This window comes from Anguilla anguilla, chromosome 3 (assembly GCF_013347855.1).
Source record: "Anguilla anguilla isolate fAngAng1 chromosome 3, fAngAng1.pri, whole genome shotgun sequence".
In the NCBI taxonomy this organism is placed as follows: Eukaryota; Metazoa; Chordata; class Actinopteri; order Anguilliformes; family Anguillidae; genus Anguilla; species Anguilla anguilla.
Genome location: NC_049203.1, coordinates 10110234 through 10136033, shown reverse-complemented (window position 1 = coordinate 10136033; position 25800 = coordinate 10110234). Strand labels below are relative to the sequence as shown.

At 41.2% G+C, this 25800-nt stretch overlaps 1 protein-coding gene across 15 annotated transcripts in view; it reads left to right on the top strand.

The window, feature by feature from the left end:
- Window positions 1-25800, top strand: part of LOC118223393 (protocadherin alpha-C2-like) — a 114003-nt gene that overhangs the window by 36339 nt on the left and 51864 nt on the right. Inside the window, exon 1 of one of the 15 annotated variants that reach the window (XM_035409895.1) lies at window positions 898-3402. The exons of 9 other annotated variants lie outside the window; for them this stretch is intronic. In XM_035409895.1, coding sequence (XP_035265786.1) covers window positions 1030-3402 — 2373 coding nt within the window. In that variant the 5' untranslated portion in view covers window positions 898-1029. Of the gene's footprint in view, window positions 1-897; window positions 3403-4617; window positions 7134-9316; window positions 11843-13062; window positions 15578-17516; window positions 20056-21990; window positions 24511-25800 lie in introns of those variants that run through there. 5 more of the 15 variants (XM_035409894.1, XM_035409892.1, XM_035409897.1 and 2 more) reach the window with 5 other exon arrangements.

Here is a 25800-nt window from a genome sequence, read left to right as displayed (position 1 = left end):
GGCACATCCAGATTACGTATCTGACCCATGGCTCCTGATGAGCCATTGGGCGGAGCTGTCCTTGGTGCTGGAATAATCTCCTGTTCCTTATGCAGAAGTGTGATCCATGTTAACTGGGAAAACTTATTGGGGACAGTTCAGCCACAATGTGGAGAGTTCAAGGACCATGTGCACTCACAAGTGATTTAATTTTACGAGTTTTTATTTGTTTTGTGTTATGCATGTAATGCGAATGGTGGTAAAGTATGTTGATGATAATTTTCTGTATGGCTAACATTTTCAAGCTTGGCCTCAATACTAAAAATAAATGCTGCTTAGGTTCTATAGTGCCACTTTTCGTTTTCATATTCTGACCAAGTAATTTCTGTTATGTAGGCACTATGTTATGGTGTGGACACTGTTGTATTGTACGTTTTCTTATGTCAGAGGCGGTGTACTTATCTGGTATCGATAAACGACTTTATTGTACTAATGTTACCTTGAAATTACAGTTTGCATGTTTTAGCTGATTAATAGCGTTGATTGAGCTATTTCAGATCAACATCTTATTTATTCCTCACAGTTCCATTGCTTCGGGCATATGTGTTGTCCCAATACAATGTGCAGAATATCCAGAACAGGAATAACAGCCGTCGGTTTCACGCGGAACAGTTTAGGAACAATTCTCCTGTCACTGATCTGGTACTGTAGTTGTATCGTTTTATCAGAGTTATTGTAATTATTGAATGGATTTAGTTTTCTTTTTGTTACGTCCAATTTACAAAAATAAGTTCCATTGTTTAGCCACAGGATGTCTCTGTTGATCCACAAAGTGAAATACGGACGGTAGTTCTGAGCTCCTCCTCGCTTGGGAGGGGGAAGCGATTACGCTAGGCTTTGTTACACAGAGAAGGACGACGCGTGTGCTCGGTCGGAGGCCAGTGGCTTCACTCAGTTTTCGGTGGTGTAAATCGAACTATTTCTGTCGGCGTAGTTTTGGAATAAGAAACGTCTCATTGGATCTATGCTGGTGTCAAAGCTGACGGAGCAATGTATTTTACAAACCAACAAGAAGCTATGGTGACGTTTCATTTGGTCGTGCTGTTGTTGTGTGGTGGGGAAGCGGTGTCTGGACAGCTCTCTTACTCTGTTTTGGAGGAGGCAAGCTCCGGGACCTTTGTGGGCAATATCGCCAAGGATTTAAATCTGAATGTGCTGGAATTGGAATCACGTGCATTTCAGATCGTAGCAGGTTCTCAGAATAAATATTTCGAGGTGAATTCTAAAACAGGAATTTTGTATGTGAATGAGAGAATTGACAGAGATGGGCTTTGTTCGAACATGCTTAAATGTGTGGTCAGTGTCGAAGCTGTAATTAATAATCCTTTGAGGGTTTTTCGTGTGGAAATTAATATTGTGGATGTCAATGATAATGCTCCCTCTTTTCGGGAAACATCTCAACATATTAATATAACAGAAAACACGCTCTCTGGAGTTAGATTTCTTTTACCTAGGGCGTATGATGCAGATGTAGGGAAAAATGCTGTAAACGCGTATAAGCTGAGTCAGAACGAACACTTTTCACTGGCTTTACAAAAAGGGGAGAGTGTATCTGCAGAGTTGGTGCTGCAGAAAGCTTTAGACCGAGAGAAACAGTCCGTGATCCACCTCATACTGACTGCTTTGGACGGAGGAAATCCGCCGAGATCTGGAACCATGGAAATTATTGTCAATGTCTTAGACATTAATGATAACCCTCCAGTGTTCAGCAGTTCTTTATATAAAGTTCGTGTTTTTGAAAATGTATCGCCAGGAACATCGATAATAACTCTTAATGCAACGGATTTAGACGCAGGTGCAAACGGTGAAATTGTTTATTCATTCAGTAAGCATGAGCAACACAGTATCCTAGATATCTTTTCAATTGATCCCCATACCGGAGCAGTAACAGTTAACGGAATCATTGACTTCGAAGAAAACAGTGCTTTTGAAATTCATGCTCAAGCTAATGACAGAGCACAGTCTCCCATGTCCGCTCATTCTAAATTGCTGATTGAAGTTGTGGATATTAACGATAATGTTCCTCAGATAACCGTGACATCACTTTTAAACGTGGTGAACGAAGACGCAAAGGTAGGCACTGCGATTGCTCTTGTTTCTGTTATTGACAGAGATAGTGGTAAAAACGGAGTCGTAAATTGTTACATCTCTAATGAGCTTCCGTTTAAACTGCAAACGAACTATAAGAATTATTACTCTTTAGTGGTTGACGGGCCGTTGGACAGAGAGGTCACATCTCAGTACAATGTTTCAATCACAGCTACTGACGAGGGGACTCCGCCTCTCTCCAGTGGCAGCATTGTTACTGTACATGTTTCTGACATAAATGACAACGCACCTCGCTTTCCCGAGCCGTCGATTAACGTGTATGTGAAAGAAAACAGCCCAGTGGGATCTGTAATCCACACAGTGTCTGCATTTGATGTGGATTTAAATCAAAATGCAAAGATTTCGTATTCCTTATTGTGGACAAAAGGCGAGTTGCCATCATCAGCAATCAACGTGAACTCTGTCAGTGGGGAAATATACAGCATACAAAGCTTTAACTACGAGGAAGTGAAAACATTTCATTTTCAAGTCCAGGCTACAGACTCTGGTGTTCCTCCTCTTAACAGCAACGTGACTGTGAACGTTTATATCGTCGATGAGAATGACAACAGTCCTGTGGTTCTTCCGTCCTATTCTGACCAGGGCTCCGTTAATACTGAGAACATTCCCTATTCTGCTGAAGCGGGATACTTTGTGGCCAAGATCAGGGCTGTGGACGCAGACTCTGGTTACAACGCGCTGCTTTCTTATCACATATCTGAACCTAAGGGGGGCAGCCTCTTCCGAATCGGAAGCAGCACCGGGGAAATAAGGACTAAGAGGCGAATGAGTGACAATGACCTGAAGACTCACCCGTTGGTGATTTTAATTTCTGACCACGGAGAACCTTCCCTCTCAGCGTCTGTATCTGTCGATGTTGTTGTTGTTGAAAGTGCAGGTGAAATACAAACGTCCTTTAGACAGTTACCTGCTAAGGAGGATAGTTTCTCGGATTTAAATCTGTATTTGCTGATCGCCATTGTATCGGTGTCAGTTATTTTTTTGCTGAGCCTCATTAGTTTAATAGCTGTAAAGTGCCACAGGACGGACGGCGGCTTGAGCAGGTACAGCGCCCCAGTGATCACCACACACCCTGACGGGAGCTGGTCTTACTCCAAATCTACGCAGCAGTATGACGTGTGTTTTAGCTCAGACACACTAAAGAGTGACGTTGTGGTTTTCCCCACGCCGTTTCCACCTGCAGACGCGGAGTTGATTAGCATTAATGGAGCGGACACTTTCAAACGGAACCAAACCCTACCAAACAGCGAGAAGGTAAGATACTGTATCAAGCGTTTTCATGTTACATGAACTCTGTTAACACTGGGACTTCATTCTTTAAAAAAAACATCTTGTTTTGTCATTGTTATTTTACTAAGTGTGTCATAACTATTAACTACTAATATGCCAAAATATTTAAGTAACACGATTAAAAACATATCAGCCATGCCACATTTAAGGGACATGCTTTAATTTAAAGAACATGGACAGAATAATTTCTGCTATTTTAATGCAAGCACACTTCAGCCGGACATTCCACTCACCAAATGCAGAAAAATAAGTTCGAATCAGAAACAGCATCCATACCCATGTTCCATTTATAGTTGGATCTTTCTGGCTACATTTTGTGAAGGCTAGCAGGCGGAGTGCCGAACGGTTCTCAAAGCCAGGATGGTTCGTTTGGCCGAACGGTGCTTTTCTTTTCGCTTATGAACAGTGGTGTTTACCTGGATTGAGCGATTTTGTGACATGCGCATTTTTCATTCGTTTGGGACATAGTCATTTGAAGTGCTTGTGATCATCTTACTGCTTTATAAAACAGAATTCATTTGGTTTTGCTGATCATTTAATTAGACCAGGAATATAGGCTACTTGGCTTACCTGATGAAAAAAATAGTCCCCGAATTGCGAAAAAGAAGTTTTCCTATCCATTATTTATTGAATGCCTATGTAAGGATATTTACGCATTCGGCTTTATATCTGCCCATAAAAGCTTTAATCTATTAATTCATTTTCGCATTCAAGAACGTTTTATGGTGTATGTTTTATGTCTGGGCTTTATTTTTGTTTTCTGCCACTATGAAAAATGCCTGTTTGAAGAAGAAAGACTTCGCTGTGTTTTACGCATATCTGCGTAAACAAATAGTTAGCTAATTACTCTTATATTAGAGCTACATTTGTGATTATAACCTTTTTGCTTTTTCATATGCAAATTATTTTGGATACAATTCTATGTAGCGGAAAGTTGTATGTGTTTTCTATTCAAATTATATTTGATTAATTGCTGAAATGCTCTGTAATGCTGAAACATGTATTCTTATTCTACCGACCAGAGAAACAATAGAAACTCATTTCTTATCAATAAGTAGGACACACGGTGTCGCTGTAGACCACGGAAAATAAAACGTAATTTTAAGTCCCAACGAGAGGCTCCTCCTTGTGCAGAGAAAAAAAACAGAAACGCCCATAAGCCACTAACCAACCGCTTTGTTGCAGGCGCCTAGACTGATGGCGTAAAACAACTATTTTCTATATACACATCATTTTGTTCAAGATGACTCTTTTCATGAGGAATTTATGATTTTTGTCGGAGTTCACTGCATTTGCAATCGTGAGTAAGCAGGAGTGCTATAATGGGTATCTGGGAACAGCCTGGCCATGTTTGGATACAATGTATCGTGCTGCTTAGTCTACTGCGATGGTCTTCGGCACAGACAGTGTATTCAGTTTTGGAGGAGGTCGAAAAAGGTACGTTTGTCGGAAATATTGCCAAGGATATGAATCTGAACGCGCAAGACCTGGAAACGCGGGGGCTGCGAATTATACCTGGGTCAAACAAGAGATATTTCGAGGTGAATTTGAAAACGGGTATTCTCTACGTCAATGAGAGAATAGACCGAGAGACGCTATGTCCGAATTTAGTAAAGTGCTCTTTAAAAATTGAAGCCGTCTTGGATAAACCAATGCATATTTACCGCGTTGAAATCAATATTTTAGATATAAATGATAACTCTCCATCTTTCCTGGACAAAACAAATGCGTTTAATATAAGTGAATCTTCGTTTCCTGGGGAGAGATTTCCTCTTCCGATAGCAAATGATCGCGATGTGGGCAGTAATTCAGTGAAGACCTACAAGCTGAGTGCAAATGAACACTTCTCCCTTGATGTGCAGAGCGGTGGAAAGCAGAGCGTGTCTGCTGAGCTAGTGCTACAGAAAGCTTTAGACCGAGAGAAGCAGTCTGTGATTCAGCTTCTTTTGACTGCTGTTGACGGAGGAAAACCTCCCAGATCCGGTACATTACAGATCATTGTTAATGTAATCGATGTGAATGACAACACCCCAGCATTCAGCAGCTCTCTTTATAAAGTCCTTGTTCCTGAGAACGTTCCTTACGGGACAAATATAATTACTCTTAATGCCACAGACCCGGACGAAGGCGTTAACGGTGAGCTTATATATTCTTTAGTAGGGCGTGGCGGTGGAAATCATTTTGACATTTTCGCAATCGATTCGAAAACTGGTGAAATCACGGTGAAAGGGCATTTGGATTACGAAGAAAACTCTGCATACGAAATTCGCGCACAGGCGAAGGACCAAGGGCATTCACCCCGGAGTACTCACTGTAAAGTGTTAGTGGAAGTTGTTGATGTGAATGACAACGCGCCAGAAATAACGGTGACTTCACTAATGAGCCCAGTCAAAGAGGACGCTCAAAGAGGGACGGTGGTGGCTCTGATAACCGTAGCAGATAAAGATGATGGGAAAAATGGGCTTTTTAAGTGTACTTTAGCTGACATGCTTCCGTTTAAACTGCAGTCTTCCTATAAGGATTATTACTCTTTAGTGGTTGATAGTCCATTGGACAGAGAAAGCAGTGCTGAATACAGTGTCACCATCACGGCTACCGACGAAGGGATTCCGCCTCTCACCAGCACCAGCGTTATTACTGTACACGTGTCTGACGTGAATGATAACCCGCCGCGATTTTCGGAGCCTATTATGAACATGTTTGTGAAAGAAAACAGCCCGGTGGGCTCTGTGCTTTACACTGTGTCTGCCTTAGATCCTGATTTAAACGACAATGCAAAGGTTTCGTATACTATTTTGGAGAGTTCTGGCGCCTCCTCGTCATCTGCTGTCAACGTAAACTCTGTCAGTGGAGAAATATACAGCCTTCAGGCTTTTAACTATGAGGAAGTAAAAACTTTCCAGTTTCAAGTGCAGGCCACAGACTCTGGCGTCCCTCCTCTAGGCAGCAATGTGACTATTAACCTATTCGTCCTGGATGAAAATGACAACAGTCCTGCGGTTCTCCCCCCTTATTCTGACCAGGGCTCCGTTAACACTGAGAACATTCCGTATTCTGCTGAAGCGGGCTACTTTGTGGCAAAGATCCGGGCTGTGGACGCAGACTCTGGGTACAATGCGCTGCTTTCTTACCACATCACGGAACCCAAGGGAAGCAGTCTCTTCCGAATCGGAAGCAGCACCGGGGAAATAAGGACTAAGAGGCGAATGAGTGACAATGACTTGAAGACTCATCCATTGGTGATTTTGATTTCTGACCATGGAGAACCTTCCCTCTCAGCTACCGTGTCTATTGATGTTGTGGTTGTTGAAGATACGGGTGAAGTACTGACATCGTTAAGACAGTTTCCAGAAAAGAAAGAGAGTTTCTCGGATTTAAATCTGTATTTGCTTATCGCCATTATCTCGGTGTCAGTTATATTTTTGCTGAGCCTCATTAGTTTAATAGCTGTTAAATGTCACAGGGCTGACGACGGTTTAAGCAAGTACAGTGCCCCAGTAATCACCACACACCCAGACGGGAGCTGGTCTTACTCCAAATCTACGCAGCAGTATGACGTGTGTTTTAGCTCAGACACACTGAAGAGTGACGTTGTGGTTTTTCCAGCGCCATTTCCGCCTGCAGATGCAGAACTGATTAGCATTAATGGAGCGGACACATTGAAAAGGAATCAAACTCTCCCCAACAGCGAGAAGGTAAGACTTATTCTGTGAGGGTTATCTAACGAGGAGTAAGACATAATGGCACCTATGAAACCATGAAAATCAGCTAAAAGTTTGTGTGAAAGGCAAAACACTTTGTCCTGTCTTTGTGTGATGTAGCTACCTACATAGGAATTCTATGTCTGTGTGCCTAATTGAATTGCATGAAACATTTAGTAACCCAGATCTTCATTCTAAAGTATGAAACTGAACTGTATTCCACGGTTGTAACAATTTGTTCAGCTATTTTGTTCCCAGAAAACTGGCCATAGTTTACCTCTCTGTGAAGTTCTGAGCTCTTAATTCATATTTGCAGTTAACTGATTCACGGTCACTGATCTGATGTGTTTGTGTGTATATATATATATATATATATATATATAATTAAATGCAAAAGTATTGGGACAGTGACACAATGTTTTCGTTTTGGCTGTGTATTCCAGCGCATTGGATTTTAAAACAAAACCATGAATATGAGGTTAAAGTGTAGACTCTGCTTTAATTGGAGGGTGTTTCCATCCATATCAGATGATCTGTGTAGGAATTGCAGTCCTTTTTATACCCCTTTTTAGGGCAACAAAAGTAATTGGACTATTGGCAGCTCAGCTGTATCGTGACTTTGCATGATTGGTTCATGCACAGGAAAGCTAACAAAATGTCTAGAGATGATTCTTGGTGTGGAATCTGCATTTGGAGTCTGCTGCTGTTATCTGTCAATGTGAGGACCAAATTAGTGTCATTCCTGAAAAAAATCGGATTAAATCGATCAGAGACTTAGCCAAAACATTGGGTGTGTTGAAATTAACTGTCTGATACATTGTTAGGAAGCAAGAATGCACTGGTGAGCTCAGCAATAGTGAACAACCTGGTAGATCCCAGAAGACCACTGTAGCGAATGACCGATGAATGCTTTCAGTTGTGGAGAAAAAAACTCCCTTTCAACTGTCGAACAGAGCAAAAAACCTTCCCAAGGTGTGCCCTTAGATGTGTCAATGGCTCCCATAAAGAGAAGACTACGCCGTCATACCTCTGGTGGTCACTGCAAGATGCAAACCACTGGTACAGGATGAGTATTAACCTGTACCAAGGTGCTGGAAAGTGTGGAGAAAGAAAGGAACTGCTCGTGAACGAAAGCACCACTCCTCACCGCCTCATCTGTGAAACATGGTGGAGGTAGTGTTATGACTTGGTCATGTATGGCTGTTACTGGAACTGGCTCACTTGTCTTATTTGATGATGTCACTGCTGATGGCAGCTGCAGGTTGACTTCTGAAGTGTACAGAAATACCTTATTTGCTCAGATCCAGCAAATTGCCTCGAAACTCATTTGACGCATTTCATATGCTGAACGCAAGGCTGAAGACACAACACCCTAGAACAGTGGTCTCGAACCCTGGTCCTGGAGAGCTACAGGGTCTGCTGGTTCTCATAGTGACTCTGCACTTCATGAATCAATTAGAGCAGTTAATTACACCGTTAACTCAACTCACCTGGTGTCTTGGGTCTCAATTGGGCGCTGATGTTAAGGTGAAAACAAAAACCGGCAGACCCTGTAGCTCTCCAGGACCAGGGTTGGAGACCACTGCCCTAGAAACAAACAGGAGATGAAAATGGCTGCAGTGCAAGCCTGACCGAGCAACACTAGGGAAGATACCCAGCGTCTGGTGATGTCTATGGGTTGGAAACTTCTGCCAGTCATTGAATTTAAATGATGTCCAACCAGTTACTAAATATGACCACTTTATTTCAGATTGTGTGAATTTGTCCAATTACTTTTGCTCCTTTAAGATGTGGGTGCTATGTTTAAAAAAACAATAAAAAACAGCAGTTCCTACACAGATCAATCAATATTAATGCAAACACCCGAAAATAACAAAAATAATAATAATAATTCAGTGTCCCAGTTCTTTTGCATTATATATATATATATATATATATATATATATTCTAAGACAATGTGAAGTCTTTATGTTTTAAACATTAAGTTATGTTTTACAATGGACTTAACCGATTAGTGCAACGGTTGCTTGTAGACCTTTGTGCAATTATTACTAATATTGTTTTTATTTTTATTTTATTTTATTTTGTGTTTTTTGCTACCACCGTTAATGCACGCGGTGTCGCTGTTGACCATGGCAACGTGAACAGCTCTCTGGGCTCCTCCTTTCTTGTGAAATGCGTAGCAGGGACAGACCAGAGAAAGCTTTGTTCGAAAAAGTAGCGCTGTAGCAGCTTTCGCAATTTCATTTCATAATAACTGTTATGTGAGTGCTTAAGCGTGCGTGTGCATATATAATAGATTAGGGTTGCTGTGCGGTTGGAACGCGATGGGCATTTCCAGTCACGGATTGCGTATTTGGATACAGTGTGCTGTTCTTTCATGTCTGTGGGTTGCGTCCTTTCAGAAGATTGTCTATTCTGTCTCCGAGGAGGTGAAGAAGGGCACCGTCGTGGGGAACATAACAAAGGATCTTAATCTTAGGCTCCAGGAACTGGAGCCGCGCACGTTTCAAATCGTACCCGGATCCAGTAAGAGCCTTTTCGAGGTAAATTTAAAGACTGGTGTTTTGATTGTGGATGAAAGGATCGATAGAGAGGAGTTGTGTCTGAGCTCTGCGAAATGCTCACTGAAGATAGAGGCCGCTGCTCATAATCCTTTGACTTTTTATCGCTTTGAGGTGAATATTATAGATATAAACGATAATGCGCCAACATTCCTGGAAAAATCGCACGTCTTAAATATTCCAGAATCTTCCTTTTCTGGTGAAAGAATTCCTCTCCCTATGGCTAGTGATTCCGATGTGGGTAGTAACTCAGTGAAGACCTACAAGCTGAGTCCGAATGAACACTTCTCACTGGATGTACAGAGCAGTGGAGAGCAGAGTGTGTCTGCTGAGTTAGTGCTGCAGAAAGCGTTAGACCGAGAGAAGCAGTCTGTGATTCAGCTCGTACTCACTGCTGTTGACGGAGGAAAAGCTCCCAGATCCGGGACATTAGAAATCATTGTTAACGTAATCGATGTCAACGACAATGCTCCAGCATTTAGAAGCTCCCTTTATAAAGTCAGGGTGTATGAAAATGTACCATTTGGATCATCAATAATAACACTTAATGCGACGGATATAGATGAAGGGATAAATAGCGAAATTATGTACTCATTTGTTCGACACGGTAATATGAATCCAACAGAAATATTCACAATTAATCAATATACTGGCGAGATTATTACCAGTGGCGGTCTTGACTATGAGGAAACCTCTGCATTTGAATTACGCATCCAGGCTCGTGATAAAGGCACCCCTCCCCGGAGTACTCATTGTAAACTATTAATTGAAGTTGTGGATGTAAATGACAACTCTCCAGATATATCGGTAACTTCAGCGCTGAACACTGTGAGAGAGGACGCAAAAATCGGCACAGCTGTTGCTTCGATTGTGGTGTCTGATCAAGACGGAGGCAAAAACGGAATTGTTCATTGCCGCATCCTTGGCTCTGTTCCTTTTAAGCTCCTGTCTTCTAATGACAACTATTACTCATTAGTGGTTGATGGTCCGCTGGACAGGGAGAGCACTTCTCACTACAACGTCACAATCGCAGCTACGGATGAAGGGACTCCGCCTCTCTCCAGCACCAGCATTATTACTGTACATGTTTCTGATGTGAACGATAACGCACCACACTTTTCAGAGCCTGTGATTATCGTATACGTCAAAGAAAACAGCCAAGTGGGATCTGTTATTTACACCATATCTGCATTTGACCCAGACTTGAAAGAAAATTCAAAAATGACTTTTTCCTTATTGGAGAGTTCTAAGTTTCATGCACCAATGGTCAACGTGAACTCTGTCAGTGGTGAAATATACAGCTTACAGTCTTTTAACTACGAGGAATTAAAAACCTTCCAGTTTCATATTCAGGCTACCGACTCTGGTCTTCCGCCACTAAGTACCAATGTGACTGTGAACGTTTTTGTTTTGGATGAGAATGACAACAGTCCTGCCGTTCTCCCGCCATATTCTGATCAGGGCCCCGTTAATACTGAGAACATTCCCTATTCTGCTGAAGCGGGATACTTTGTGGCCAAGATTCGGGCTGTAGACGCAGACTCTGGTTACAATGCGCTGCTTTCTTATCACATCACGGAACCCAAGGGAAGCAGTCTCTTCCGAATCGGAAGCAGCACCGGGGAAATAAGGACAAAAAGGCGAATGAGTGACAATGACTTGAAGACTCATCCATTGGTGGTTTTGATTTCTGATCACGGAGAACCTTCCCTCTCATCGACTGTGTCTATTGATGTTGTGGTTGTTGAAGATGGCAGTGAAGTAGGCCTACAGACGTCATTCAGACAGTTGCCTGCGAAGGAGGAGAGTTTCTCGGATTTAAATCTGTATTTGCTGATCGCCATTGTATCAGTCTCCGTTATATTTTTGCTCAGCCTTCTTAGTTTAATAGCTGTAAAGTGCCACAGGACTGACGGCAGTCTGAGCAAGTACAGCGCTCCAGTGATCACAACACACCCTGACGGGAGCTGGTCTTACTCCAGATCTACTCAGCAGTATGACGTGTGTTTTAGCTCAGACACATTGAAGAGTGACGTTGTAGTTTTTCCTTCGCCGTTTCCGCCTGCCGATGCTGAACTGATTAGCATTAATGGAGCGGACACGTTTAAGAGGAATCAAACTCTCCCCAACAGCCAGAAGGTAAGATAGCCAATAACATTTCATTGTAATCAATAATTTGACTGTGCGATGGGAACATATTCATTATTTAACTTATTTTAATATTTTTTTATTTACTGGAGCTACACGTCGCCCTGTGACACTTTTGCGTTTCATTGAAGAGAAGAGTCTAGCACACAATTATATACCCATGCTATTTATTTAATAATTAATAAATGTATTCATGAGCGAATGAAAGGAAATGAATGAACTCGTCCATACTGGACAATGTTTTTCAAGTCTGAAACAACCAAACATTGAATGCGTTTTTTTACCCACATACTTTTCCAGTTTGAGTAATATTGTAGCAGACCAATTTTTTAACATCAGTTGTCATCGGAGACACGAATTAAACAAGCTTTGTTGTGATTCGAAGTAGATGGCAAATGTCAGTTTTGTAGATGGCAAATGTCCGTTTTGAAGGGTACCGATTTCACGCGAAGCTGCCATTTTGTTAATTTTATGATCACGTAAATCATAGATTGTAAAGTTCCAGAAGACATATGCCTATGTTCATTACACGAATCACCAGATATGCGCGCATCCGACATAGAAAAACCTCTGAGTCATGATTCCAGATTGACTCGGGTGGAAATTCGTGTTCACTGTGAACGTAACACAGTTTGTTCTTTACGTCGTTCTTTGAAATGCATATTAATTGCATAAAATGCATGCAAATATAAAATTATTTGGATTCAGAGTATATATAATCCGTATTGGACTCCTATGCACTCTATTAGTTGAATTAACACTGGACTTGGTACTGTGTAAGTTTGTCTGATAATTTTAAAGGTTGTCTCTGTTTTTCCTCTGTACTTCCATTGTCTGTTGATTTGCATATGATTTGTATGGAATTACAGCTCTAGGCCCTTAAATACTTTATCAGTATTTAGTCATTTGAATGGTCATTTTGGAGAAAGCTGTTTTACTTTAAGTTACTCTTTTACCTGTAAGAGACCAGTGCGTAATAATTTACGCATCTAGTGTGGGCCTACAGTTACATTTCCTCGCTTTAGAAGCTTTGTTGTAACTCTGAAGAAAAAGTAGTGCTGAGTGAACAACAGATTAAGAATTATCTTGGGTTTAGTCTTCAAAGATTAATAGTATTTATTTTTATCATATCCTATTAACACATGGTGTCGCTGTTGACCATGGAAATTCGAACGTTGCGGAGCTCCTCCTGTTCTTTTAGCTGCATTTCTGTAACAGAGGAAATACGCCTTTGTTTCAATAAGTCGCATATAGCTGCCCTCACCGAGTTGATATTAGCATCGTGGCTGTGTGAGTGTTTATATTTGCATTCAAAATACAGCTTCTATTTCTGTACCACCGTGCTCTTCAGAAGCGATGGGATTTCCCTTTCGAAGATTGCGTATTTGGATACAGTTTGTGTTTTTTTCTTGTCTATGGGTTGTGTCCTTTCAGAAGATTGTCTATTCTGTTTCGGAAGAGGGGAACAAGGGGACTGTTGTGGGAAACATTACGAAGGATCTGAACCTTAATCTCCAGGAGCTGGAATTACGCATGTTTCAGATCGTGTCCGGTTCCAGTAGGAAGTATTTTGAGGTAAATTTACAGACTGGTGTTTTGATCGTGAACGAAAGGCTCGACAGGGAAGAGTTGTGTTCTAGCACGTCGAAATGCTTTCTGAAGATAGAGGCCGTGGCTCATAATCCTGTGAATTTCTATCGCGTTGAAATAAACATTCTGGACATAAATGATAATGCGCCATCATTCACTGATAAATCGCAAATATTTAATATTACAGAGTGGACATTTCCCGGAGAAAGGTTTCCTCTGCCACTGGCCAGTGATCTTGACGTGGGCATTAACTCAGTAAAAAACTACAAGCTGACTCCGAATGACTACTTCTCGCTGGATGTACAGAGCGGTGGAGAGCAGAGTGTGTTTGCTGAATTAGTGCTGCAGAAAGCTTTAGACCGAGAGAAGCAGTCTGTGATTCAGCTCGTACTGACTGCTGTTGACGGAGGAAAACCTCCCAGATCCGGAACATTAGGGATCATTGTCCATGTAATCGATGTGAATGATAACACGCCAGCATTCAATAGCTCTCTTTATAAAGTCAGTGTGTCAGAGAATGTGCCTTTCGGAACCTCAATAATAACAGTTAATGCGATAGACACTGATGAAGGAGTAAACAGTGAAATTTTGTACTCATTTGTTAGGCACGGCAATGTGAATCCACTGGAAATTTTCTCAATTGATCAGCACACTGGTGTGATTACCGTTAAGGGAAATCTTGACTTTGAAGAAAATGTTGCTTTTGAATTACGCGTCCAAGCTCAAGATAAAGGCCTGCCTCCTCGAAGCACTCACTGTAAACTATTGATTGAAGTTGTTGATGTGAATGACAACTCTCCCGATATTTCAGTAACGTCCCTAATAAACTCTATTAGAGAAGACGCCAAAATTGGCACATCTGTAGCTTTAATTGAGGTCTCCGATAAAGACGGAGGTATAAACGGAATTGTTCATTGTCGCATCGTTGGCTCTCTTCCTTTTAAACTCCAGTCTTCAAATGATAACTATTACTCATTAGTGGTTGATGGTCCGCTGGACAGAGAGAGCAGTTCTCAATATAATGTCACCATCACAGCTACAGATGAAGGAATTCCGCCTCTCTCCAGTGCCAGTGTCTTGACTATACATGTCTCTGATGTGAACGATAATGCGCCCCAATTTTCAGAGCCTGTGATTACCGTATACGTTAAAGAAAACAGCCAAGTGGGATCTGTTATTTACACCATATCTGCGTTTGATCCAGACTTGAAAGAAAATTCCAAAATTATTTATTCCTTATCGGCGAGTTCGACCTCTCGGTCACCAATGGTCAATATAAACTCTGTCAATGGAGACATATACAGCTTGCAGTCTTTTAACTATGAAGAAGTGAAAACGTTCCATTTTCATGTTAAGGCAACGGACTCCGGCCTTCCTCCACTAAGCAACAACGTGACTGTGAATGTTTTTATTCTTGATGAGAATGACAACAATCCTGCTGTTCTTCCGCCCTATTCTGGTCAGGGCTCCGTTAATACTGAGAACATTCCCTATTCTGCTGAAGCGGGATACTTTGTAGCCAAGATCAGGGCTGTAGACGCAGACTCTGGTTACAATGCGCTGCTTTCTTATCGCATCTCTGACCCCAAGGGAAGCAGCCTCTTCCGAATCGGAAGCAGCACCGGGGAAATAAGGACAAAGAGGCGAATGAGTGACAATGACTTGAAGACTCATCCATTGGTGATATTGATTTCTGACCACGGAGAACCTTCTCTCTCAGCGACGGTGTCTATTGATGTTGTAGTTGTTGAAGATGCCGGTGAAATACAAACATCATTCAGACAGTTGCCTGCCAAAGAGGAGAGTTTCTCTGATTTAAATTTATATTTGCTGATCGCCATTGTATCAGTCTCCGTTATATTTTTGCTGAGTCTTATTGGTTTAATAGCTGTAAAATGTCACCGGACGGACGGCGGTTTGAGCAAGTACAGTGCCCCAGTGATCACCACTCATCCTGACGGGAGCTGGTCTTACTCCAAATCTACGCAGCAGTATGACGTGTGTTTTAGCTCAGACACACTGAAGAGTGACGTTGTGGTTTTCCCTACGCCATTTCCGCCTGCAGATGCAGAGCTCATAAGTATTAATGGAGCGGACACATTTAAACGGAACCAAACGCTCCCCAATAGTGAGAAGGTAAGAATGTTCGTTACGTTACGCTCCATCTATATATATATATTGCTTCAAGTTTTACATCCTTTTGTTTTGTGACAATTTCTCAATACTTTGTGTTGTACATATGCAAATATAAGCATTCACTTTTTTGTTCTTTATTTATAAAAAGCCACTCTCACTCTTATTATTTTAAATTGCTGAATAGTATGGTCTAATGCTATTATTTACTGTTATTTAGGCAGTATTTGATGTCGCATTTTACTTTAATGTAGTGCCACTTTGCTTTAAAAGTTTTACTACAGCTATATAAGCATCTGTTTGACCAAGTTCTGGTTTTTCTGGTGATACAGTTTTATATGTTGTTTTCCTGGGTTTTACGTTCATGCTATGTTCATGGTATACCAATGATGTTTGTTTAGATCGTTTCGGCTTTCATATTTTATTGCAGAATTAACTTAAGTTTAGTGAATTAAATATAGCAATCAATTTATGAGAAATGTGTATATCTGGCCTGTCATTTACTATCCGTCCTTTTAAGGAGTTATGCTTTAATGAAGATTTTTGTCCTGCTCATATATGTCAGTTTATTAACTCTGTTTGTAAGCATCAACACGACTTGGTGAAATATATCATATCGGAGCACGCTTCCATCATAAAAGCGCGCGACAGAACACGTTTCAGATTTAAATTAATTTGCGTTTTCGGTCAATCTTCAGTGAAATCACATACAATTTGAAATCAGTACACAGTGAGTCAGATTGGCCAGTTTTATATATCAACGCACTGTTTGCTGAAACGAGTCGAAGAAGGTCAAGTAATATAACCCTGTTCATGTTTTTACACCTGAAAGAGTTTTTATGTGACCTGTTGACCTCGGACACGTGTGTTGCCCGCTGTTCGGTAAATGTAATCCCACATTACGAATATTGTGCTTGAAACAAAACAAAATAAAAAAAATAAAACATTTTTACACACTACGAAAGCAGTCCATTCTTAGCTGTAACAAAGGCACGTAGGTCATTCAGTTGAGAGGGACGCTCCAAGTAGACTTTTTAATTTTACTTTTTATGCGTAATTACGCGCGAGTATTTTTATGCATACTAGTAAGAAATAATTAGTACAATTATTTGCAATATCAGTTTCTTTTAATAGATTTATAGGCGTCCCCGATAGTAACTGAGTGACGGCCCAGTGCTGGCTCACAGTTGCCACTTCAATTTGCCCACATACCGCCATGGAATGACGGCGGTGAATCCATCCGAATCTGCCTGCCAGAACGCAGCTGCTACTCAGCCTTGATGAGATCATCTCTCCGGTGTGATATGCAGTCAGGCCACGTTTGGCCCAGAATTCGAATCCCATGATAAACCTTAAATTTGGCTGGCTGCAGTTGGGCCTCAATACGGCTCAAAATTAAAATGCCGCACGTGGTTGGTTGCATTTTGGCCACTTTTGATCCACAGCACACTTTCCATTGCCATACCTGACCCATAAGTGTCTAAACTCACGTATATTTGGCCCGGAATCGTCTGCTATCTCGGGCATATCTGTCATTATATGCCATGCCTATGGGAATGACGATTAGAGGTATTATATATGCAAACAGGATTGTATAATGCATGCAATTTCACTGTATATGGAGTTGACTGCCATTTTAATTCAGTTATCACGAAAAATAATTTGTAATCGCTCATTTCATATAACGGTCTTTTAAGGACTGTTGTGGGTTGGCGTTTTGCTATAGTCCCGATTGTAGCTATTTGTCTTTTTCTTTTCTTGTTGTGATTTTTGTTCATTTAAAAAATACGAAGGAATTGCAAATGCGCATGATTTCCTTTGACTGTAATCATGGCATAAACTTTTTTGATATCAATACGTTTGACACACGGTGTCGCTATAGACCACAAAAAATAGTACATCCAGGACTCCTCCTTTTGGAGAACAGGGTGAAGCTCACAAGCCCGGTCGCTTTGTTCCAGACAGGAGCACATAATCTTAGTGCGGCGCAGGATTTCGAATATACATTGTTTGAATTTAAATGTATCTTTTCATTTGGAATATATGATTTGCTTTTGCCAGAGTTCATTGGACTTCCGTGATAAACCAGCGCAATGATGGGCCTTTGGGAACATACGGTTCATGTGTGGATTACGTGTATTGCGTTGCTTTGTTTGCTGGGTTGGTCTTCGGCACAGACTGTGTATTCCGTTTCGGAAGAGGTGAATAAAGGGACATTTGTTGGAAATATCGCAAAGGATCTCAGCCTCAATGTGCAAGACTTGGAATCTCAAGGGCTTCAAATCGCAAAGGGTCCTAACAAGAGGTATTTTGAGGTAAATTTAGAAACCGGTATTCTTTTTGTTAATGAAAGAATAGACCGAGAGGTACTGTGTGCAAATTTGCCAAAGTGCTCTTTAAATATAGAGGCTATACTGAATCAGCCTATGAACCTTCACCGCATTGAAGTAAATATTGTGGACATTAACGATAATGCGCCGTCGTTTCTGGATAAATCACGTGTTTTGAATATTTCTGAATCGTCGGTCTCCGGCGAGAGATTCCCTCTTCCAATAGCTAATGACCCCGATGTGGGCAGTAACTCAGTAAAGACCTACAAGCTTAGTCCGAATGAACACTTCTCTCTGGATGTACTAAGCAGTGGGGAGCAGAGCGTGTCTCCTGACTTAGTGCTGCAGAAAGCTTTAGACCGAGAGAAACAGTCTGCGATTAAACTCATACTGACTGCTGTTGATGGGGGAAAACCTCCCAGATCCGGTACGTTACAGATCATCGTTCATGTTGTCGATGCGAACGACAATGCTCCGTCATTCGGCAACTCCCTTTATAAAGTCCGTGTGTATGAGAATGTACCGATCGGAACATCCATAATAACCCTTAATGCCACAGACGCTGATGAAGGAGTGAACAGTGAGTTGCTATATTCTGTAGTTGAAAGAGGGAATCTGAATAATTTAGATTTATTTGTCATTGATTCGACAACCGGAGAAATCACAGTAAAGGGACATTTGGATTACGAGTTAAACTCTGCCTACGAAATCCGTGTACAGGCACAGGACCGAGGGCATTCACCCAGGAGTACTCACTGTAAAGTGTTAGTGGAAGTTGTTGATGTAAATGACAACGCTCCAGAAATAACAGTGACGTCACTAAGGAGCCCTGTGAAAGAAGATGCTTCAAGAGGGACAGTCGTCGCTTTGATAACTGTAGCCGATGAAGATGGTGGAAGAAATGGACTTGTGAAATGCGCCTTGATTGGTGTAGGCCTATTGCCTTTTAAACTTCAGTCTTCCTATAAGAATTATTATTCTTTACTGGTTGACGGACCGTTGGACAGAGAAATCATTTCACAGTACAACATCACCCTCACAGCTATAGATGAAGGGACTGCCCCCCTCTCCAGTTCTAGTATTATCACTGTACAAGTTTCTGATGTGAACGACAACGCACCACGCTTTCCTGAGACGTTAATTAGCGTGTATTCCAAAGAAAACAGCCCAGTAGGTTCTGCGATTTACACAGTATCTGCATTAGATCCTGATTTAAATGATAATGCAAAAGTTGTGTATTCTGTGTTTGAAAGTTCCGCTAAAGGCACGTTCCGGTCACCGGCTGTTAATGTGAACCCTGTCACTGGTGAAATATGCATCCTACAGTCCTTTAACTATGAAGAAGTAAAAATGTTTCAGTTTAAAATTCAAGCCACAGACTCCGGTGTTCCTCCGCTAAGCAGCAACGTCACTGTGAACGTGTTCATTCTGGATGAGAATGACAACAGCCCTGTGGTACTCCCGCCATATTCTGAGCAGAGATCCGTTACTACTGAGAACATTCCATATTCTGCAGAAGCGGGATATTTTGTGGCCAAGATCAGGGCTGTAGACGCAGACTCTGGTTACAACGCGCTGCTTTCTTATCACATCTCTGAACCCAAGGGAAGCAGCCTCTTCCGAATCGGAAGCAGCACCGGGGAAATAAGGACGAAGAGGCGAATGAGTGACAATGACTTGAAGACTCATCCATTGGGGATCTTGATTTCTGACCACGGAGAACCTTCCCTCTCAGCCACTGTGTCTATTGATATTGTGGTTGTTGAAAGTGCAGGCGAAATACAGACATCGTTCAGAAATTTCCCTGCCAAGGAGGACGGTTTCTCAGATATAAACCTGTATTTGCTGATTGCAATTGTTTCTGTATCAGTTATATTTTTGCTGAGCCTCATTATTTTAATTGCTGTAAAATGCCACAGAACGGACAGCGGGTTGAACAAGTACAGCCCTCCAGTTATCACCACACACCCTGATGGGAGCTGGTCTTACTCCAAATCTACTCAGCAGTATGACGTGTGTTTTAGCTCAGACACACTGAAGAGTGACGTTGTGGTTTTTCCCGCGCCATTTCCGCCTGCTGATGCGGAGCTGATTAGCATTAATGGAGCAGACACGTTCAAACGGAACCAAACGCTCCCCAGCAGTGAGAAGGTAAGATAGCCAGTAACAATTCCTTTAAATTAATACTTACATGTGCGCTGGAAACCTATACATTGCAGAATCTTAATTTTTGAGTGTACAGTGCCCCCCACAATGTTTGGGACAAAGACATTTTTTTCTTGATTTTGCAGTGTGCTCCCCAATTTTAAATTTGTAATCAAACAATTTGTATGTGGTTAAAGATTTTATTAAGGTGTATACATTTTGGTTTCACCATGTAGAAATTACACTTTCTGTACATAGTACCCCCATTCCTGGGAACCATGAAGTTTGGGACATATTTTCTGTTCAGCTTAGGAAACGCATGTTCAGTTCGATTCAGAATGGGTGACTGATTTGGCCAATCAATAATTTTCCTGTTTTTGGCATTGGTAAAACTCCTTTGTTGCTTTAGCAGTATGTTCGTGATCATAGTCTTGCTGTAGAATGAAGCACCATCTTATGAGTTTGGAGACATTTGCTTGAACTTGAGCCAAGCTGTTTCTGTGCACTTCAGAATTCATTCTGTCGCTACTATCAGCAGTTATATTGTCAATGAAGACAAGTAAGCCCATGCCTGTGGCAGCCATACATGCCCAAACTATAACACCCACACACTATATTTCACAGATGAGGGGGAGTGCTTTGGATCTTGGGCAGTTCATTTTGGCTACCACACTTTGCTCTTGAAATCACATTAATATGAGTTAATCTTGGTCTCATCTGTGCACAGGACCTTTTCCCAGAACTCTGCAGGCTTTTTTAATATATATAATTCTTTGCAGACTGCAACCTGGCCATCCTGTGTTTATGGCTAACTAGTGGTTTGTATGTTGCTGTGTAGTCTCTGTAGTTCTGTTTGTGAAGGACAGTGGTCATTGAAATATCCACTGTCAGACAGGTGTTTGGGGGCTTTTCTTCATTATGGCGTGGCCTATGTCTCTGACTTTTTAAAATTATTTTTCAGCCTCATAATGGCTTTCTTGACTTTCATCGGCGCAATTCTGGTCCCCATGTTGACAAAGCCGAATTACAGAGTCCAAGGGCAATCAAAAGCCTAGAATCAAGACTAGATACCAAAAGCAAGTTTATGGTCACGTGAGTTATAGCTTGTGAACTGTCCACCTCCCGGAAACATTAATTACGTCCAAATTAATAAATAAACTAAAATGCCGGCATAACTGTACTTCTATTCTACTTCTGTGGTAAAAAATTCTGCTCATTAATACAGTTGGGCTTCCTAATTCCTAATTCGAAATGGCATAATCAATGGCGATTTTGGCTTCAGGACAAGGCATAACTTCATATTTTGAATTACATAATTTCAGTAAATATTCCAGAAAGCCGTTTGTCTTTACATACTTGTACATTGCTGTGAACGTTGTCTTTCGTTTCTTTCTCGTTCACCGCTGTAGTTCTTTTACTTACATTTCGCTATGGTGTCTAACAGAGAACGTACCTTTTCTGATGAAGCCAGATATAATCTATTGTAGCCATATGACTAATAAGAAAAAATAAATTAATAAAAAATGATTAAATTATTTTTTTTATTTAAAAGCATTTCTCATGGATTATATTTCTTGATATGCTATTTATTTAATGCGCACCATAGACAACAATATCTCCGTTTTAGATCATTCTAATCGTGCTGTGAGAAAGAAATGCTTGGCTTAAAGGCTTCCATTGCCTTGTATGATGGCAGCGCGCAAAATGCACACATGCAATTTCCAATTACGTACGTCTTAGAATCATTGTAATTTTAACTTTGAATAATAAAAAAAAAACAAGTCTTGAGTAAAAATATAAGTTGATGATGGGAATTGTTCTTTAATTTTGCAAAGCTGATTTCTGTAATGTCTTGCCTTGGCTATTAAAAGCGCACGGTGTCGCTGTTGACCATGGAAAAAAACGTGCTTATCGGGGCTCCTCCTTTTCTGTTATCTGTGTGTCACCGATAGAGGAAATACAGCTTTGTTACAATAAGTCGCACAGTCGTTGCAGTCGTTAGTTTAATATTACCATACAGGTCGTGCGAACGTGAGAAATTGTCATTTTATTACGTAGTAAATTTCAGTGTCACTGCCCGTCTGGGAAGCGATGGGATTTTACATTCAAGAATGGCGCATTTGGATTCAATGTGTGATTTTTTCTTGTCTGTGGGCTGGGTCCTTTCAGAAGATTGTATATTCCATCTCTGAAGAGGTGAACAAGGGAACTGTTGTGGGAAACATAACGAAGGATCTAAACCTTAATATCAAGGAGTTGGAATTACGCACGTTTCAGATCGTGTCCGGGTCCAGTACGAAGTATTTTGAGGTAAATTTACAGACTGGTGTTTTAATTGTGAACGAAAGGCTCGACAGAGAGGAGTTGTGTTTTGGTATTCCGAAATGCTCTCTCAAGATAGAGGTCGTGGCTCATAATCCTGTGAATGTCTATCGTATTGACGTAAATATATTGGACATTAATGATAATGCGCCAGTTTTTAAGGAGACATTTCATGTATTGAATATTACTGAATATGCGTTTCCCGGGGAAAGGTTTCCCCTCCCTTTAGCAAATGACCCCGATTTGGGTAGTAACTCTGTGAAGACCTATACACTGAGTCCGAATGAACACTTCTCACTGGATGTACAGAGCGGTGCTGAGCAGAGTGTGTCTCCTGAGCTAGTGCTGCAGAAAGCTTTAGACCGAGAGAAGCAGTCTGTGATTCAGCTCGTACTGACTGCTGTTGACGGGGGAAAACCTCCCAGATCCGGGACATTACAGATTATTGTCAACGTAATTGATGTGAACGACAATACTCCAGCATTCAGCAGCTCTCTTTACAAAGTCCGTATTTCTGAAAATGTTCCTTTTGGAACACCAATCATAAAACTCAATGCAACGGACATGGACGAAGGAATAAACGGCGAGGTTCTGTACTCATTTGTTCAACACGGTAATGTGAATCCAACAGACATTTTCTCAATTAATCAGGATACCGGTGACATTGCTACAAAGGGCGATCTTGACTATGAGGAAAATGCTGCGTTTGAATTACGCATCCAAGCCCGAGATAAAGGCCCAACTCCCCGGAGTACTCATTGTAAGCTCTTAATTGAAATTGTGGATGTAAATGACAACTCTCCAGAAATATCAGTAACTTCAGTGCTGAACACGGTGAGAGAAGACGCCAAAATCGGCACAGTTACTGCCTTGATTACAGTCTCAGATAAAGACGGAGGCAAAAACGGAATTGTTCATTGTCGCATTGTTGGCTCTGCTCCTTTTAAACTCCAGTCTTCAAATGATAACTATTACTCATTAGTGGTTGATGGTCCGCTGGACCGAGAGAGTAGTACTCAGTACAATGTTACCGTCACAGCTACTGATGAAGGGATTCCGCCTCTCTCCAGCAGCAGCATTATTACTGTACATGTTTCAGATGTGAACGATAACACACCACGCTTTTCAGAGCCTGTGATTACCGTATACGTGAAAGAAAACAGCCAAGTGGGATCTGTTATTTACACCATATCTGCGTTTGATCCAGACTTGAAAGAAAATTCAAAAATTATTTATTCCTTATTGGAGAGTTCGACCTCCCGGTCACCAATAGTCAACATAAACTCTGTCAATGGAGAAATATACAGTTTGCAGTCTTTTAACTATGAAGAAGTAAAAACGTTCCATTTTCAAGTTAAGGCAACGGACTCAGGTGTTCCTCCACTAAGCAGCAACGTGACTGTGAATGTTTTTATTCTTGATGAGAATGACAACAGTCCTGCTGTTCTCCCGCCCTATTCTGACCAGGGCTCCGTTAATACTGAGAACATTCCCTATTCTGCTGAAGCGGGATACTTTGTAGCCAAGATCAGGGCTGTAGACGCAGACTCTGGTTACAATGCGCTGCTTTCTTATCGCATCGCTGAACCCAAGGGAAGCAGCCTCTTCCGAATCGGAAGCAGCACCGGGGAAATAAGGACGAAGAGGCGAATGAGTGACAATGACTTGAAGACTCATCCATTGGTGATTTTGATTTCTGACCACGGAGAACCTTCCCTCTCATCGACTGTGTCTATTGATGTTGTGGTTGTTGAAGATGCCGGTGAAATACAAACATCATTCAGACAATTACCTACCAAAGAGGAGAGTTTCTCGGATTTAAATTTATATTTGCTGATCGCCATTGTATCAGTTTCCGTTATATTTTTGCTCAGCCTTATTAGTTTAATAGCTGTAAAGTGCCACAGGACTGACGGCAGTCTGAGAAAGTACAGCGCTCCAGTGATCACCACTCATCCTGACGGGAGCTGGTCGTACTCAAAATCTACGCAGCAGTATGACGTGTGTTTTAGCTCAGACACACTTAAGAGTGACGTTGTGGTTTTCCCTGCTCCATTTCCGCCTGCAGATGCAGAGCTCATCAGTATTAATGGAGCAGACACGTTTAAACGGAACCAAACGCTCCCCAGTAGTGAGAAGGTAAGGATGTTGGTTACGTTACGCTCCATAAATAATTATTCTCTGCTTCAAGTTAAGATAAACTGATATTTTACATCATTTTGTTTTGTGACAATTTCGAAAAAGCGACTCTCATTCTGATTATTTTAAATTACTGAAAAGTATGGCCTCATGCTATTTTTTACAATTGTTTCGGTAGTATTTGATGTCGCAGTTTACTTTAATGTAGCGCCACTTTGCTTTAAAATGTTTACTTCAGTTTCCTTAACCAGAACTTGATAAAACAGATGTTTTTCTGTTGATACGGTTTTATATCTTGTTTTCTTTGGTTTTATGTTCATGGTATACCAAAGACGTTTGCTTAGATCGTTTTGGCTTTCATATTTTATGCAGAATTAAATAAAGTTTAGTGAATTAAATTTAGGAAGCCATCTGTGCGAAATGTACATATCTGGCCTGTCATTTTCTATCCGTCCTTTTAGAGTTATTCTTTATTGAAGATTTTTGTCCTGCTCAAATATGTCAGTCTATTTACTAATTCTGTAAGCATTAACACGATCTGGTGAAATATCTAATTTGAGAGCACGTTTCCATCATAACACGCTACAGAACACGTTTCAGAGTTAAATTAATTTGCGTTTTCGATCAATCTTCAATTTGAAATTGGTACACAGTGAGTCCGATTGGCCATCAGTTTTAGAAACCATCGCGCTGTTTGCTGAAACGAGTCGAAGAAGGTCGAGTAATCGAACCATGGTCATGATTTTTTTTATGACAATGCACTTATATTAATACCTGTTGAGGTTGGATACGTGTGTTGCCCACTGTTCGGTAAATGTAATCACCATATTACGAATGCTGTGCTTGGGAGAGAAAAAAATAATAATTTTTACACATACGTAAACAGTCCATCCTTAGCCCAAACAAAGGCACCTAGGTCCTTCAGTTGAGAGAGACGCCCCAAGTAGACTTTTTAATTTTACTTTTTATGCGTAATTACGCGCGAGTATTTTTATGCATACTAGTAAGAAATAATTAGTACAGTTATTTGCAATAGCAGTTTCTTTTAATAGATTTATAGGCGTCCCCGAAAGTAACTTAGTGACGGCCCAGTGCTGGCTCACAGTTGCCACTTCAATTGGCCCAAATACCGCCATGGAATGACGGCGGTGAATCCATCCGAATCTTCCTGCCAGAACGCAGCTGCTGCTCAGCCTTGATGAGATCATCTCTCCGGTGTGATATGCAGTCAGGTCATGTTCATGGCCCAGAATTCGAATCCCATGCTAAACCTTTGGCTAAAAATTTGGC